The sequence below is a fragment of the Aphelocoma coerulescens genome, chromosome 3 (assembly GCF_041296385.1).
Source record: "Aphelocoma coerulescens isolate FSJ_1873_10779 chromosome 3, UR_Acoe_1.0, whole genome shotgun sequence".
Taxonomy (NCBI): domain Eukaryota; kingdom Metazoa; phylum Chordata; class Aves; order Passeriformes; family Corvidae; genus Aphelocoma; species Aphelocoma coerulescens.
The window spans coordinates 99,692,848-99,708,979 of record NC_091016.1 but is presented as its reverse complement, the minus strand read 5'-3'; the positions used below and the strand labels follow the sequence as shown (position 1 = coordinate 99,708,979).

General features: G+C 38.4%; 1 protein-coding gene across 2 annotated transcripts in view; it reads left to right on the top strand.

Moving 5' to 3' along the window:
* The window catches only part of PRIM2 (DNA primase subunit 2), a 105,571-nt gene that overhangs the window by 31,333 nt on the left and 58,106 nt on the right, over positions 1 to 16,132 (top strand). Inside the window, exon 7 of one of the 2 annotated variants that reach the window (XM_069011382.1) lies at positions 453 to 599. The exons of the other annotated variant lie outside the window; for it this stretch is intronic. Coding sequence (XP_068867483.1) covers positions 453 to 563 — 111 coding nt within the window. The 3' untranslated portion in view covers positions 564 to 599. Of the gene's footprint in view, positions 1 to 452; positions 600 to 16,132 lie in introns of those variants that run through there. 2 annotated transcript variants of the gene reach the window in all.

Sequence of the window (16,132 nt, the reverse complement as noted above, 5' to 3'; positions counted from 1 at the left end):
ATCATTTAAAAACAAGTTTGACATCCCAACTGTGGCTATTTCTTGAGGCTTTATAAAAAGGGGAGTTGATATTAGTCAGGCCCTCTTGGCAGTTCCAAGTACAACTGAAGACGTTAATTTTATGTGCAAAATCAATACTGCAAAGGCCTTCTTTATATATTCTCTGACCCATTTGATAGTAAATAATATCCTTGTGCCATTAGTGATGATTAAACTGTAGAAGGCTTTAAACATTTTCTGTAACATGTGAGCTGTAATGTTAGCTCTACAATTGTTTTATAACTTAACACAATGTAAATTCATAGAAGTTTGCTTAATGTTTTATACGAGGGTTTCACTGTGTTTACGCTAACATACAAAATTATGCATATCATGTTTGAGGAAAGGAAAGTAGTTTTAAATTTTGTTTTTTTAAAAAAAGTCAGAAGATTAAGCTTAGTGTCGTGGCTCAGACCCACAGACCCATATCAGAGCTGTATTGGACTCAGTACTGCACAAAAGAAGATTGCTCTAGAGAAATCTACAGTAGGACAAAAGGGGGAGAAGATGGAAGAAGCAGCTGACACATAGGTACAGGACAGAAGGAGGAACCAACACTGAAGCAGGTGGAGAGCTCCTGAAGGAACTGCAGCCTGTGGAGAACCAATGCTTAAGCATTTTTTTTTTCCTGAAGGACTGCATCCCATGGGAGAAAGCCCATTCCAGAGCAGGGGGAACTGTGAGCAGGCAGGAGCTGTGGCGAGGAGCTGTTCTGGACCGATCACAGCTGCCCCTGCTGTCCATGTCCTGCTGCTCAGGGTGGGAGGTGTGGGAATCTTGGGTGAAGGAGCACAGTGCAGCTGATGAGAGAGGGAAGCAAAGGTGTAGTCTTTTTTGTCTCTGCTCCTCACTACCTGAGTCTAACTGGCAGTCAATTATACGAATTTCCCCCACGTTGAGTCTGTTTTGCTTGCAGTGGTAATTGTTTATCAATCTCCCTGTCTTTATCAGCATCTGGGGGGGAGTTTGGCCATTAGGTTGGGGTGAGTTATCTATGGCTGTTCTTCTCATATTTTGTCATGAGGCTTGTAGTTCTGCTGAGTTTGGATAGTGGAGGAAAGGAGGCTCAGCACTCTGGTTCCAGCTCACACAGTCATGTTAACTTCTGTGTTTCTTCTGCTCTTCCTCTGAAAGAGCTCCCCAATAAATTCAAGATGTGGGGATCTTAGATACTGAAAAACTTGACTCTCACTGGGATGCCTCCAGTAGTGTTTGAATCAAATAGATTGAATCATTGTCATTTTACCTTAATGAACATTACATTCAGAAAATGCTTTGTCCTAAAGTTTTAGTGCTTTTCATGTTAAAGCCATAAGCTGATGCTTGAGAATGTGTTAAATATTCCTGTTGTGTGAGTGCTTTTGTGGTGTATTGAAGAGTTTATTTTACAAAGACTTGTAATCATCTAGGCTAGCATAACTGAGCCATAGATTTCTCATACTTGTATTTAAATCCTGCCCCTTTTTTTGCCTAGCAATTGAAGTAATAACTTGGCTGGTCTCTGAATTACTGCAAAAAAGTTGCTTTTTGTGAAAACACTTCATCAGAAAATTATATAAGATCTTACTGTTTGCAAATTAAAATATAACCTAGAAATAGCACTAATTGGTGCCATAAGAAATTGATTCCAATATGAATACATACAATCTTAAAAGAACCTTTTTCTTCCTAATTTAATACCTGCACTTTTTTACTTTGAAATATGATCTTGTGTAATCTGACAAAATGTCTACAAATAAACCACTACAAGGACCCATTGTAAAAGGAAGACCTCCCTGGTGTTTTCTAATTTTGTATATTTTTTCTTGATTATTTTCCTGATTTGGCTTGTAATCTTTTAAATAATTAGAAATGGGGATCAAGTAAGTTCCATTACTAGTATTTGTAATGATTTGTCTTTTAAAATGAAATATTAGTCAAATAAATATGCTATTTTGGTTGATTTATGCTATATGTACAAAGAACCTTCTAATTCAGGAAAATTATCAGTATACATAGCACCATCTGTGAAACATTTTCTTCCTAAAACACCTATGTTTTTAAGCAGTGGAGCAGAAGGCTTTATGTGGTGGCATTAATGTTGAGAAAGTATGATTAATGATGGTCTTGTCACTTGAAATTCATTTCAGGTGTTGTGTTCCCAGTGTTAACTTAAAGTAATTCACTGTAACATAAATGGATGATTTTTGTAATATGCACATACAAGGTTAGTGAGGTAATAACTTTGGCAGTATAAGGTAAAATGTGATTACAGTGACTTTGTCCTCTGAATCTCTCAGGTAAAGTTTGCAGTGAGAATTTTGCAGAGAAGCAGCTGGTCCTCATTTCTGAGTACTACACAGTCATTGTCTAAGGCACAGGTCAACTGAATAAAAGGTGATATTTTGAGTGGGAGAATTGATATTAAGGGAAATTATTTAGAGTGTGTGTGTGTCAAGAGAAGACTGAAGCTTGTATGTGGAATTGTTCCTGGACTTCTCTTTGTGGCTGTTTTTTTTGGCCATTGTCCCATTGCTCTCTGTTTTCTAAAATACTTCCTAACATCCTTCAGTGTTTTATCTCCTCTACTAATTGAAGTACATGTGTTCCTTCTAGAGACCACATAGGTTAGTAGCATATAGTAATTATGAATAGTGTTAGGAGGCTAAATGAAATTTGACTGTATTTGACTGTGTGTTTTTTCTTTCTATTTCTTCTCTTGGCTCCTTGCATCTTTTGTACAGTGTATAAGATTTTGTTAAGCACTAAATTTGCAGCATAAACAATTGTTGTGATCTCTATGTGGTTGTCTCTGGTTTGATTTGTGTGAAAATGCTTCAATCTTCAAATCCACATCCATATTTCTTGATAGTCAAGCTAACAAAATAAGATTTGCAGTATTTGGAGCATGTGGAAGGCTTGCTTAATTAAGTAAGTTGTTCCTCAAATTTCAGAAAAAAATTGGAATTGAATATATTAGTTGCAAGTACAGTTTTATTTCTATGTTGTGTGATAGATGTGATAACCTGGAAACTCATCAGTTAATATGACACTTGTTAAATGTTATTTATTAATATGCTGGTAACAGTAATTTGAGGATGATGCACTTTAGTCAGTGAGAAAGAACTATAATGTCATATGCAGTTGGTGAGTAAACAAAAGTCTGTATCTTAGGATGACACTGTGTTACAAATTTGCATTTTTCCTGATTATTTTCTTATGGCAGCCTGTGACCCACAGCCAGTTGCTATATGATAGCTGTAGTAGTATCTATCTGGAGTTAATTTCATCCACTATACTCTGGCTTAGCAAGTTTATGGAGCAGGCAAAAAGAAGTGGGTTGAATCACTAAAAATTGTGATTACTACCTCTCCAATTACATGATTTTTTTTTCACACATTTTGCAATGAAATATGGAGAATGGCTGTTCTCCTGAGTAAAGTGTTATAATATCCTAATGTACATTGCACATGTGACATTATCATGTTCATTTCCATTCCTATTAATGATAAAGATTGGCTGACCTTTGGGGAAGGACTGAATCTTAAATCCTTTTTTCAGTCAGAAGGAAAAATGGGAAATGAATGTCGGTAGATCAAAATCAAATCTGAAATAAATTGAACACCTGGTAGTCATATCAGGTCTTGGTAGATTAATGTAGAGAATCTTTTTAGAGGTTGGAGCACTCCTTTAAGCTGTGAATGTCAGAGTGAAGTATGCACAAGTTTTATCTCAGCAATGCCTTTGCCAAGATGTGTTTAAAAGAAATTCTACTGTAAAACTAATTTTAAAAAAGCCCCCTAATTTTACTGATTACACGACTCAAGTGTTTTGAACTCTTTTTTAAGAAAAAAGTAGCAATATGCTTTTTGAAGTTACTGAATATTTATTTTCCAACTTTTAAATATAGATGAAGTGAGTATTTTTAGAAATGCTAGTCACTGTCAGTATTGCTGCAGCTGATTTCTGGGTGGTGTCATTGTATGACTTTCCATTTTAGTGCAGTTTCCCAAAGGATATTTCATCTGTTAATGTATTGTTGTGTCAATTTGCATACCTATGATAGAGAGGAAGTTTTTTTTCTAGTTCTTGTAAATGAAGATTATTTGTCAGAGTAACTTTTTCCTAGTAATAGGAAAGCAGGGTATGTTTCAGAGGCGCAGTATACTTGAAATTTTTTACAATAAATTTTTTTACTATAGAGTTTTTGCAATAAAATCACACCCTGCAGTCTGTACAGGCTATCACTAGAATTCTTGGAGTACTGTCTTCCTGGAATATTAGAAACATGATTTAATTAGGCTGCAAATATGAGCTAGAGTAGTTAAACTTGGCTGTAGTAGCATTGGGCCTGTTGGTGAACCCTGCCCCCCTCCTTCCCAGCTGTGACTTCATTTTGCACCTCTGGATTGAAAAGAAGCAGGTCCTTATTTGGATAATGACTTGGATTATATGGACAATAATCTCCAGCGAGGCATCAGGTGCCTCTGCATTGCCTGTGCTCTGCTGTCAGGCTCCTACTGGATCATCACTTCCCTTCTAGTGGCCAGTGACTTACCTGCCTCAGGAGAGTACTGCTGTATCCCTGAATGTTTTGACTGCAGGGATGTTTTAAAGTAGGGTAATCAGTGGCTTATGCTCAATGGATTCTGGATGGTCGGTTGATTTGGGGTTACTTTTGATTGGATTTCCTGTTGGATTTTTCTATAGATCCTATGTGAGTTATGTATGTTTGATAGTGTCAACATACATAAATATTTTGTATCATCTTATTGTCTGATGATATCTCATCGGTCTGAGGGAGAAGGTAGTAAAATATAGATATTTTGTTGTAAAAATGGATTTTGGAAGGTGATGATGTATTTGGAAGTCTCCAGTTCCATGTGAAATTTTGTAAAATCTTGCATGTGCTCAGTAACTTTTTGCAGGGACCCTGAATTAGGTGTCCAGTGTCTGAGTTATAGAAAGGCAGAAAATAAGGTGAAGTATCAGGGAAAAACAGACCAATGAAGATACTCAGTTTCAATTTACATGTAGCTTTGAAAGATCTTTTTAGCTGTAACTTTTATTTGTAATTATGTAAACAAATTCCTTTTTGTGTAAATACTAGTATTTTTTTGTTTGTAAGGATTGATGTTTAATTTAAATAATCTGTAGTCTTGAACAAATACCAGAAAGCAAAGGTCTTTTTATTACCATCTGTCACAAGTTAAGCAAAATGACATGGTTTATTAATGACTGCAGCCTTTGTTTATATATGTACACATGAAAAAAAAAGGATTAAATTTGGATGTACTGCTTAGAGCTTTTTAAGTAATAGAAAAGCCCATGAATTTTCCCTGTTATTTTCACAGTTATGATGCCAAAGTGAGGTGAAGGTTGTTCTGTTACCAGATTTCTTAATCCCAAACATTATTTATATTTCTTTTTACTCCATCATTTTGATTTATAGACATTAGAAATAAAAATGTGGAAATCCCAACACACTGCCCTCCACCCTCTCTCTTTAAAACTGAAGTGTGAATCAGGAGAATCCTCTTTGGGGATGGTGGAAATGTAGAATTACTTTTTTTTCAAAGTGAGTAGAATGCCACCAGTTGTCAAAGTGAATGAATAAAACTATTAATCACTTCTTACTCCAGATGACAGGCTTTTAAAGTAGTTTTTGGAAGAGTTGAGTCTCCCACGCACTATTGTAGAATGCTAGGCATGTGGTACTCCTTGGTGACAGAAAGCAAATATCTGTTTTTCTATAAAAGTTGATGATATCTCATATTGCATGAGCAAGTAAGTAAAAGAAATGTAATAGGAGGATGTAAACAAAAAGAGCTATGAATTAATTTAGGACATATTTAAATTTAAAATCAGTCTCTTATCTGTCACACACAATACATTTTGCTGTTAGATATTTTAATAAGTGTGTGATTTCAAAGGCAAATTGCACTATTTCTTTTGTATTATGCTTCTAAACTTTACTGAAATTCTTTCTCTAGATTGTTTCTACTGAACAAATGAAAATATTGGGGTAATCTGCTTTTAAATTTGGTATGTTCTCTGATGTTCCTGTATAAAAACAAAAGGCTTTGGAGAGCAGGCATCTTGATGCCCGTAGTTACCTTCTCTTTCTTCCCTCTCAGTACTTTTATCACTCATAATACAGCTAGCCAGTTTTAGACTAACCAGTTTTAAATAGCAAGTCCAGTTGGACTTTGGATCTTAAGTTATTTCAGGAGGAATGAAGAGGGGAGTGTAATGGATCATATGGTGATGTGCTTTTCCCAGAATTTAGGCTGGGGAATAATCCCTGATTTTCATTATTAGTACCCTTTCTAGGTGAAAACTATTAGACACTTCTATTCATCTATGTATTTTTCTTACGTCGTAGGATAATGCTGTTAGAGCCTGCAAGAAGAACAGAGATGGTTGAACTAATAATTAGAGAGGCAATAATAAAAAACTCTTCTAAGCTGCACGTTTTTCAAACCAGCACTGTGTTTAGACCTGTGACTTTTGGAATTTATAATGGTTCCAAGATAATGGGTAATTCTTGTGACATTAAGTACTTGGTTCCTAAAAGAGTTGGATTTTTTTTGTGGGCGGATGTGGGATACTCGAATTCAGTTGTTACAAGGGAGAATACCTTGTACAGAGCGTGAGCATAAACCTGTGCTCTGCTGCTGAGGGATTAAGAAGTAGATGTGGAGTAGTGGATAACGAAAGCTCCTGGCCTGCTCAGCACAGGGTGCTCTGCCAGCACTGTTGGCAAATCTGTGCAGAAGCTGTGTGAGGGTCATTGTGAGCACTTTGTTCAGGTGGACAACTTTTCCCCAGGCATGAATGTTATTATGAACAGGAGAAGGATATGAGATATTTGAAAAAAAGAAATCAATTTTATTTTCTTTCATAACATTGTTTGCTTTTGTGACAGTGTCTAGAAGCCACAGAGAACCTCTCAGGAAAAGAAGCAGCTGTTGTTTTTGTGTGTATTGTGGTTTTGGTTTTTTTTCTTTTTAAGACATGGTTCACCATAGAAATGTAATACTTTGTGTAGCAGATGGTAACATACTCTTATCTGACAAGTGATTACTCTGAGCTCAGGATTAGTTCTTCAATTTTTCTCCTTAAATTTTTTTTTTTCTGAGTGTTGGGTAGCATTATTGAAATCTAAGTCACAGTCACCAAGGATTTCCTTGGCCACTGATGCGTGTTTCTTCAGCCACTTAAATAGCATAGCAAAAGCAACCACAATGGGATTGTGTGATGCTGTTGCTTAAACTTCTAGTACAAACATTGCAGTTTGGATTTAGTGTAGTTCACATCTAAGCAAACAGTAGGCTCTATGTATGCCAGCAAAGTGCCCTGGCAGCAGAGAAGATTAACAATACGTTGGGCTGTAATCAACAGAAGTCTAGTAGGTACGTAGAGAGAAGGAATTACCCCTTTACTTTACCCCTTTATTAGACCACATCTAGAATATTACCTCTAGTTTGGGGATGTTGTTAATGGATGATGTGGGTTTAAATAAGTTCCTGCCTTTTGCTCAGGCCTCTGGCAGCAGGCAGTCGCATTTTTGAGGTGGCCAGCACCCCAAGACCCACTCTCATTCACAAGTTCTTTAATAATGGCTGATTGGGTGTATTATAGAATGAATTATTTATTAACAGACACAAAATGAACAGACATAAGACTTAAAACAGACTGTTACTACACAGGGATAAGACAAAAGGGAACACTGGTATATTATACATATATGTATAATAAATACATATATGTGGGGTTAAAGGTACCGTGAAATTTATGGCTAGCAAAGAAATAATATAACTTAGGATCCAATGTTTCTTACCATCCAAATCCTGATGGAGCACACATTGAAATAATTTCCTTCAATTCCCAGGAAAGGGACCATGGAATCTCCATCCAGGCTCTGTGGAGAAGTCTCACACGCTTTCAGGGCGTGCGGGTTGAAGGCTTCTCCGGCTGTGTGTAGGAGACTTCTGCCTCTGTGATAATTGTGTGGGCTTTTATAGACATAAGAACCATGTCTTTTGGTCAAGAATATTTATTTTTCTTTCATCTCTTCCCACATTTGCTTTGCGGACTAAGATGTTGATTCTTAGCTGGGGGCCTGAGCCCTTTTGGCACCAAAGATGACTCCATGCTAGGCCTGTGACCCACCTGGGTTATCTCTTGCATATGCAGCAACCATCTATGGTAGAGAGGGGGTAGACACATCCTGCCACAGGGGACTTGCAGCACAAGAAAGATGTTGATAAACTGGGGCAAGTTTAGTAAAATTCTACCCTCTATGTTTTCTGCCTGTCCTCACTTGTGAAGTTGAACCTACTGCTTACCAGATTTTCAGCTCTTTTCCAGAAGAGCTGTCCTCCAGTGAGTTGGCCATCATCCTGTGCCATTTTGTCATAGGTACAGGACTTCTCAGTTGTGCTTGGTGAATTTCAATTACAATTAGTCACCTAAATTTCTCCTGCAGCCAAGGAATATGGGTAGCACAACACGGGCCTGAAACCCAGGCTACACATACAGAGTAGCACAGTCCAGGCTTGGATTAGTGAGGTTTACTGTAAATGGAATCCTTAGCTGCTTGCTTTATACAGTGAGCAGTGATCTGGTGAGCATCACTACAACCTTCCAACAGCTTTACTTAACCTGGACTGTAAAGTTACAGCATCAATACAGGGATCCTGTATCAAAAGTCTTGTCAAAGCCAAGGCAAATGACATCCACTGTTCCTTACCCACAGATCTACTTGTTTTTGTCACAGAAGGAAGCCAGGTTGGTTAAAAACAAATGAATTATTAACTGCATTTCAAGAATACTAAGCTCTGTGACTTTCCCAAGGTCTGAAGTGAGACTGTCTGGACTGTTGTTCCCCACTCATCCTTACTGTTCCATCAGAAGATGGACGGAGGACGTGCCTTTAAGTCATCAGGAGCCTCTCCTGATTAGAGTGGCCTTCCAGCAATGGTGGAGAGTGGGTTCATAACTTCAGCTCTCAGTACCCTAAGGTACATCCCATCAGGTTTCACAGAGTTGCATGAGAGGACATTTCTTGGTAGATCCCTTACTCAATCCTTTTTGACTACTAGGTAGTTCTTTGGTTCCTTAAATAATCTTTATAAGGCGTAAATGTCTGGAAATTTATCAGTAAAGATGAGAGAAAAACGTGAAGGTTAGAATTGCTCTCAAACTTGCATTTGTCTTTAATTTGTGGCATTACTCTTAGAAGCTAAAATACGTAAGATCTAATTGATCCCTGTTTACATTTTGGAAATTTGGAAAGTCAGTATGTAATACTCCTTTTTTTGTTTACTGTGTCTTGTCACTTAGCAAACATAATTAAACTATGCACTTTTAATATTACTTGGAAATTGCTATATCAATTGTATTTCAGTGATTGCATAACTGGACTCAAAAGTTTCCTATATTTGCAGGATTCAAAAGGCAAAGTGTGGGAATTTCAAAATACTGTTGGGTAATTCTGCCAGTTTTCAAGTTAGATTTTTTTTGTCTCCTGAAGTCTTTATTCACTCTGTGAATGCTTTGTTTTCTGTGTTGGGCTCGAATTCAAGGAAACTTTCACTTTCAGGAAAGCAAGCTCAGACTAAATACTTAAAATCAAATGCTTTGTATGAATTTTCTCTCCAGGCTGCTGCAGTTCCACAACTTACATCATGTGGTCCTGTTGGACGTTTTGCCCGCCGAGTGTGGCGCTTGGAGTGGTTTTATCCGTTTCGTGTTTTGTGAGCTGACTCTGTTTATAAGCTACGGTGGCAGTTTTAGCTCTGGCCAGCGCACGGGTGATGCGGTGAGGTCTGGGAGCCTGCCCCTGCTCCTGGCTGCCTTAGGCTGCAGCTGCCGCAGCGTTTTTCCTGCGGGGGCCGTGCCCGGGAGCTCCGTGGGGCGCGGCTGTGGCTGCAGCTCCCGGGCGCGGCCGGCGGAGGGCGCGGCGGGAGCGCCCAACGGGAGCGCGGGGATCGCGGTCCCGCAGCCTCCGCTATGGATAGCGACGTCCTCTGTGGAGGACACGGGACGTGGGGTTGAGCTCTTGATGCTAAAGCAACTTGTGTTGTGTTTGGACTAGTGCAGAATGTATGTAAATGAGGTTGGTTTTATTCCCTTGGTATGCACCATATGCAAATAAGCATTTCATAAAATGTCATTAATTTTTGCTTCTGTGATTAATTTACCTGTATCTGCCAGCATGAACTAATAAGCAAAAGTTAAGAAATAGTCAACACTTAAAAATTCTGTTGATGTCTTTAGCAGAATACTCCTGTCATTCACTGGGAATCTGTATGTCATTCACAGTTAGTAGGCTTCTGTGTATTTGTGATCTGTAGCTCCATCTTTAACATCTGCTGCATTCAAAGTTTTCAGTGTCTTAGGTAATATTTTGTTTTGTCCATGATTGTGGGATATGCCCAGCCCTTGCCCTGGAGGGATCTCTGCTGAGACAAGAGATTTTGCAATCGCCCAGCAGGACTCCCTGAAAGGGGCAGCCGCTTCTTGGGTCATGGCGAGGAAAAGTGGACCCACAATCCTTTGAGAGACACTATGCAGATCTTTCTGTAACCCATTGGTCCGTCCCAGACCCTCTGTAACCCATTGGTCTGTCCCAGACCCTCTGTAACCCATTGGTCCGTCCCAGACCCTCTGTAACCCATTGGTCTGTCCCAGACCCTCTGTAACCCATTGGTCCCCTGCTGATCCCCTGTATCCCTATAAAAGAAAGCCCCTTCGCCGGAGGAAGAGAGAGCTCGTCCCTGGATTTTCCCCTTCGCCGGAGGGAACCAACAATAAAGCTACCTCTGTGTGGAACCAGCCACACGGGCCTCTCGTCTCTCTCTGGTCTGGTTTGGCCTGGAGGATGCCCTGCAGAGCTGAGCTGAAATCACGAGCTGACAATCACTAAAGAGCTGATAGCCTCTGCAAGGGCCCTCCTTTGCCAGCAGCTGAGAGGAAGACACTGGGCCTCGGGAAGGCGATCCCTTCCGGGACCATCTCTCCGGACCAGTCACCTCTTCCTGGGTCAGAGCCACGGACCCCACCACCAGCTGAAATACATGATGTTAACGCTATACAGGTTAATCTTTCAGTCTTTAGACTTCATTCCATAAGATTTAGCGTCAACTAAGTATCTGACCATAAAAGAGCAATTACCTTTTTCTTGTTAATTATTGTTGAGACTGCTTACCATTGATTTCTATGGTCAATTCCTTGTTCTTATTTTCTTTCCTTAGTGTCTTAATTTTCTTCCTGATGTCATTGTATTCTTACTAAATGGGCATATGTTCCTTTTTAAATTATCTATGTCAAAAGCTTTTTGTCATCTTTAAAAGATGAGTGATTCTTTCTCTCTGAATATTTTTTTACCAGCTAAGCTGATCTTGGAAAATAATGCTATTTGGATTTGCCAAAAAAACAGAAAACTGTTACTAATTAACTGGCTACTCACTTGGTTTGAAAACTGTTTCTGTTTGCCTGTCTTTTCAGCTTTTTGAGGTCATTACTTGAGCATTTCCCCTCAAGTCCTCTATAACCTGAAATACTGCAGATGTATCATCATCAGTGGACAGCTAGCTGTAAGAGTCATCCTGTGTTTAGAGCTTTGTTTTTTGCCCTGATGTGGTTATATTCATTAGTATTCTAGTATAAGATCTCTGTGTGTGTTTGATTTTTTTTTTTCTTGCAAATATTGTGTATTGGATCTCTGTAGATTCCATTTTACCAGCTGGATATTTAGAGTGTTGTCCTGCATTTGATACTGTAAGAAGAACACAGCCTATTCCTGGTACTCTGGAGCTACAGTGACACAGGGGTTCAGTCCCAGATTTTTATTCTTGTCAGCACTGCTATGAAATTGCGTGTCAGGTTCCTTGTAGAAAAGATGTGTTTCAGATTTTAGCTAATATCTCAAGGTTATGTCCAAAACTTTTCAAGGAGAGGATGTAGCATTTTACAATCTTATTCCTCCCAGATTTGTGTTCTAGTTGAATTCTCTTCATTGTCAGATCTAGCTTATGTTGAATTGTGAGTTCCCTGCCTGGCAACAAATCCAAATCTGCAGCAAGCTTAAAAAAACCAAAACACAATTCTACCATAGGCTACAATAAAAGTAAATAAACAAGCAATGTTACTCTTTGTAAAGCCATAGCCTTAAAAAATAGTTATGCTAGGTGGTAACTGTGCAGCTCACTGCAGAGATAACAGAATTAGTGACGTGGCTCTATTACCTTCCACACCATATCTGTGTTACGCCAAGCTATGACTGATAACTCTGAGAAGTAGATGAAAGTACAGAGGCAGAGTACCATGTTAACATAATGCTTTTATTCTTAGGATTTGTGGTGGTATCTCTAGTGAAAGCTCTGTGTGTTTAGCACAAATGGAGGCAAGTATATTCTGAAAATCATTCCACATATTATGGCTTTTCTGCATGTGAACTTAAATATAGTGCAAACATAGTTCAGGTATGCTTCTACTTCAGCTCACATCTACCTATTTAAATGACAATATAAATTTAGGTTGTCTCACACATTAGGAGCAATCTGAAACCTTGTTACTGTCAATGTTCTAGCTGGTAAACCAGTGAAGAAGTAGAGCCTTGAGTAAAAAAATATATCAGTTTGGAATGCTTCTGCAGTTGTCTGCTCTTGCAGCAAGATAAAGCAATAAAATAGCTTTGAAAAATATTTGACACATTTTCTGACATCGTTTGTCTGTAAGCAGTGATTCCTATGTAGCTCAGTTTTGCTGTTTTCCTCCTGTAACAATGTTTCCTCCTGCAGTTTGCAATGGTCTTTCTCAAAATAATAAAAGTAGTAAGAGGCATAGTACTTCCCAAGTAGTAGAGATCTGACTTTATAAAATCTAAGCCGGTTGGTGATACCTTCATGATAAAAATTCTTGTCTGTGTTTTTCCTGGACTTGCAATTTTAAGCCTTGTTTGTGAAGTTTCAGTCAGAATAGCAGTGGTATATACACTTGTGTACTGTTGAATTGAAAATAGAGTTTAATCACCTCTTATGATCTGGTTATGCAGCATTCCTCACAAATGTTGTTGGTTGTTTTTTTGGTGGGTTTGTTTGTGTACTTGGTTAACCATTACCACTGCGTGAAAAACAGTTGGATTTTTATTGAAAACATATATGAGAATTGACAGAATCTTGCTTCTGAGTATTTGGTTATATGCAGAAATGAAGCATGCTATTTCAAACATCTTTGCTGTGTTTTTCAAAAAGAACTAGAGATGTTTTTAGGTTTTGAAATGTAATATTTGAGTTAAGCAATGATGTTTTATGGAGACTGTCTTGGTTTTTATTTTAAATTTTGTTGCGCCTAGACATGACTGTTTAGCTTGTACAACTTGTGTTCTATCACCTGTTTCTACCCAGAAGCCCTGCTGGAATTCTGTGACTTCCCTTGCGTGTTGCTTTTGATCTCTCTGATCTCTTTTGCTCTCTTTGATGCTTCTTTGGTGCAAGGTTGGCATATCTTACTATCCAGTTGTATTACCATAGTGGTGATATTCTTGAAAAATGTTGATCTGACCCATGTTAGCTTGACACTGTTCAAAAGTGCGCTAGCAATTGTCACCTCGAGAGCAAGGCAACTGCTTCTATACGATATCACTTTGTGCTGTAGATAAAGGGGGACTGGTTTGGTGGAAATTGTTATCCTTGTCTTTATCCAAGTTTCAGACTGTCTCAGGCAAACAAAATTATATGGTTCATGCACACATTGCCTTCTTCATCTGGAGCACTTTACAGATATGATATTCAGTGAAGAGCAACTGAAGTGGCAGTGGATGTCAGAGACAGAGTTGAAGTGGCTCTTTCTGAAAAGAAGAGGTATTTGGCCTTACTTGGCAGAAAACAACCTCTTGCTAGATGTTACAAAAGAGCCGATCATCTTTAATACTGCTTCACTGGCAGTAAGTGTTCTGTAATTTTTGTTTTTATATAGATTATTTCACTGAAAAATATAGCAAAAGATAAATTAATTGCCTAATAAAAACAAAAAGTACAATTGAAAACCTGCATGACAATTTAGTATGTCTTTTTGAGCATATGGTTAAGAACATTGCAATCTCTTAAAACACTGCACACTGTTTTTGATTTGCTCTCTTAATTTTCCATTCCAACTATACCACTTGATAGGGCTGGGTAATGAAATGGGGAATACAGGAGTGAAACTGAGCCTGGGAAGAGGAGGAGCGTCAAAGCAAGGTTGTGTTTTTGTTTTTTGTCTTTGTTTCCCACCATCCAGATCTATTTAATTGTCAGTACATTAACTTTTCCCTAGGTTGAGTCTCTTTTGCCCATAATGGGAATTGATAAGTGATCCATGGACTTGTAGATCTTATTTTCTCCCAACTTCCTGTTGAGGAGGGGGAATATGCCAGTGGCTGGGTGGGAGTTTGGCCCTTAGCCTACCCACCAAATGCTTCTATGACCAGCTCTCACATTCTGTGAAGAAAAGTGAGTCACATCAAACAACTCCTGTCAAGCTGTGACTGGTGCCATGGATGCTTGAACAGGGCACTCCCAGCAAGGGTCAGGTCTTGGCTTGGTGGCTTGGCTTCTATGCATAGTGGTTCCCTCTTGGGGTCAGTCTTTTGCAGTGTTGAACGTTCATGGGTTAGTCACCTCCTTATTCAGGGCTATTACTTTTTATTTATTTGTTGCATTCTAATTTAGACACTTGGCATAAGCTGTCAGTGGCCTCCTTTGTGATGTTGTCTTTTTGACCTTCTCTGTATCTAAAGCCAACCCGCTGTTGATACCTGAGGTGCTGTCTTTGTTCTGCATTTTGGCCCAAGTGTTGCAAGAATGTAAAACTCATAAGAGTTCATCCATTCTTCTTGTTTTTGTCCTGCCCATACCTAAACCATTAGAAAGAGGCAGATGTTGTCTTTTGGACAAGCTTACACCAGTCATCTGTGCTTTCCTCATTTTAGCAGTTTATACTGCTATCATCGGAAGAGCTAGAGCTGGACAAATGTAGTTAAAAGTCTTATTTTCTGAGTGATACACTTGGACAATACACAGTTGTTTCTGTCACTTGTTGAAGGCATTAGGGACAGAAAGTTTGAATAAAGGAAAATAAAGATGTTTTTTTGCACGTGTTCTTCTATTTTGACTTAGTGAGTTGACCTTAAAGAGAAGAGATAATATTTTAGACAAATAATTTCTCCTTTAACTTTGCTTTCTAAAGCAATGTTCTATATAGGCTGAGGGGTGACTGTAATTGCTCTGGTATTTTGTGGAAACTGTTTTCTGCTTTTTCCTAACCCTTTCCATTATCTCTTGCACATAGATGAAAACGATATGATTTTCCCAGCCTTGGTAACCTTATTGCCCCAGATAATTTTTCTCCTGCTAGAGTATTCTGTACAGGCTTAGTCATGCTGAAGTCATGTGTTAGTGTGAAAAGAAGCTAATTTTCTTATACAAAATGGACAGTGGGCTTCCACATGATTTTCAGTAGCAATTAGAGAAAATGTCATAAAAAGCAAAATTAAAAAACTGTGTAGGTTTGGAATCTGTGTTTTTATGGTCATAGGGATGATGTGATATGTTGACTGCTGTAGGAAGTATGCTTAGTAGGACCTGTGAGCACTATTTCAATAAGTATCGAATGGATATATATAAAAAAGTGTCACTCAGTTTCACCTGGTCACAGTTTAGTGAGGGCTTTGGAGCCATTTTGGTGTTCAAGGGTTATGCCAAACCAATCTGCAAAAGAATTAGTAAGCTGACTGTCATTAGCAAGTGATTTTTTAAATTTTATTTGCTGTTGCTGTGTTGATAAACTACTTGAACATGACTGATATGATATGTATTTGGATCTAGTAACTTCTAACTTTTAATTGTATTTTGACCTTATTTTTATACTGTATTTAACAATGGCTTTGCTGAGCTATGTAGAAAGTAGCTTTATAGGTTCCCTTCCTCTACACAGGTTATTTTCTGTTATGAGAGAATGCTGTAAGTAGTTGTGAGCAGCTTAGAGATCCTTTAGGGCTTTATAATTACTCAGCAGCCATGGTGAAACAGATTTGATGCTAGCAGCAAGAGTTCCTTGGCTAATA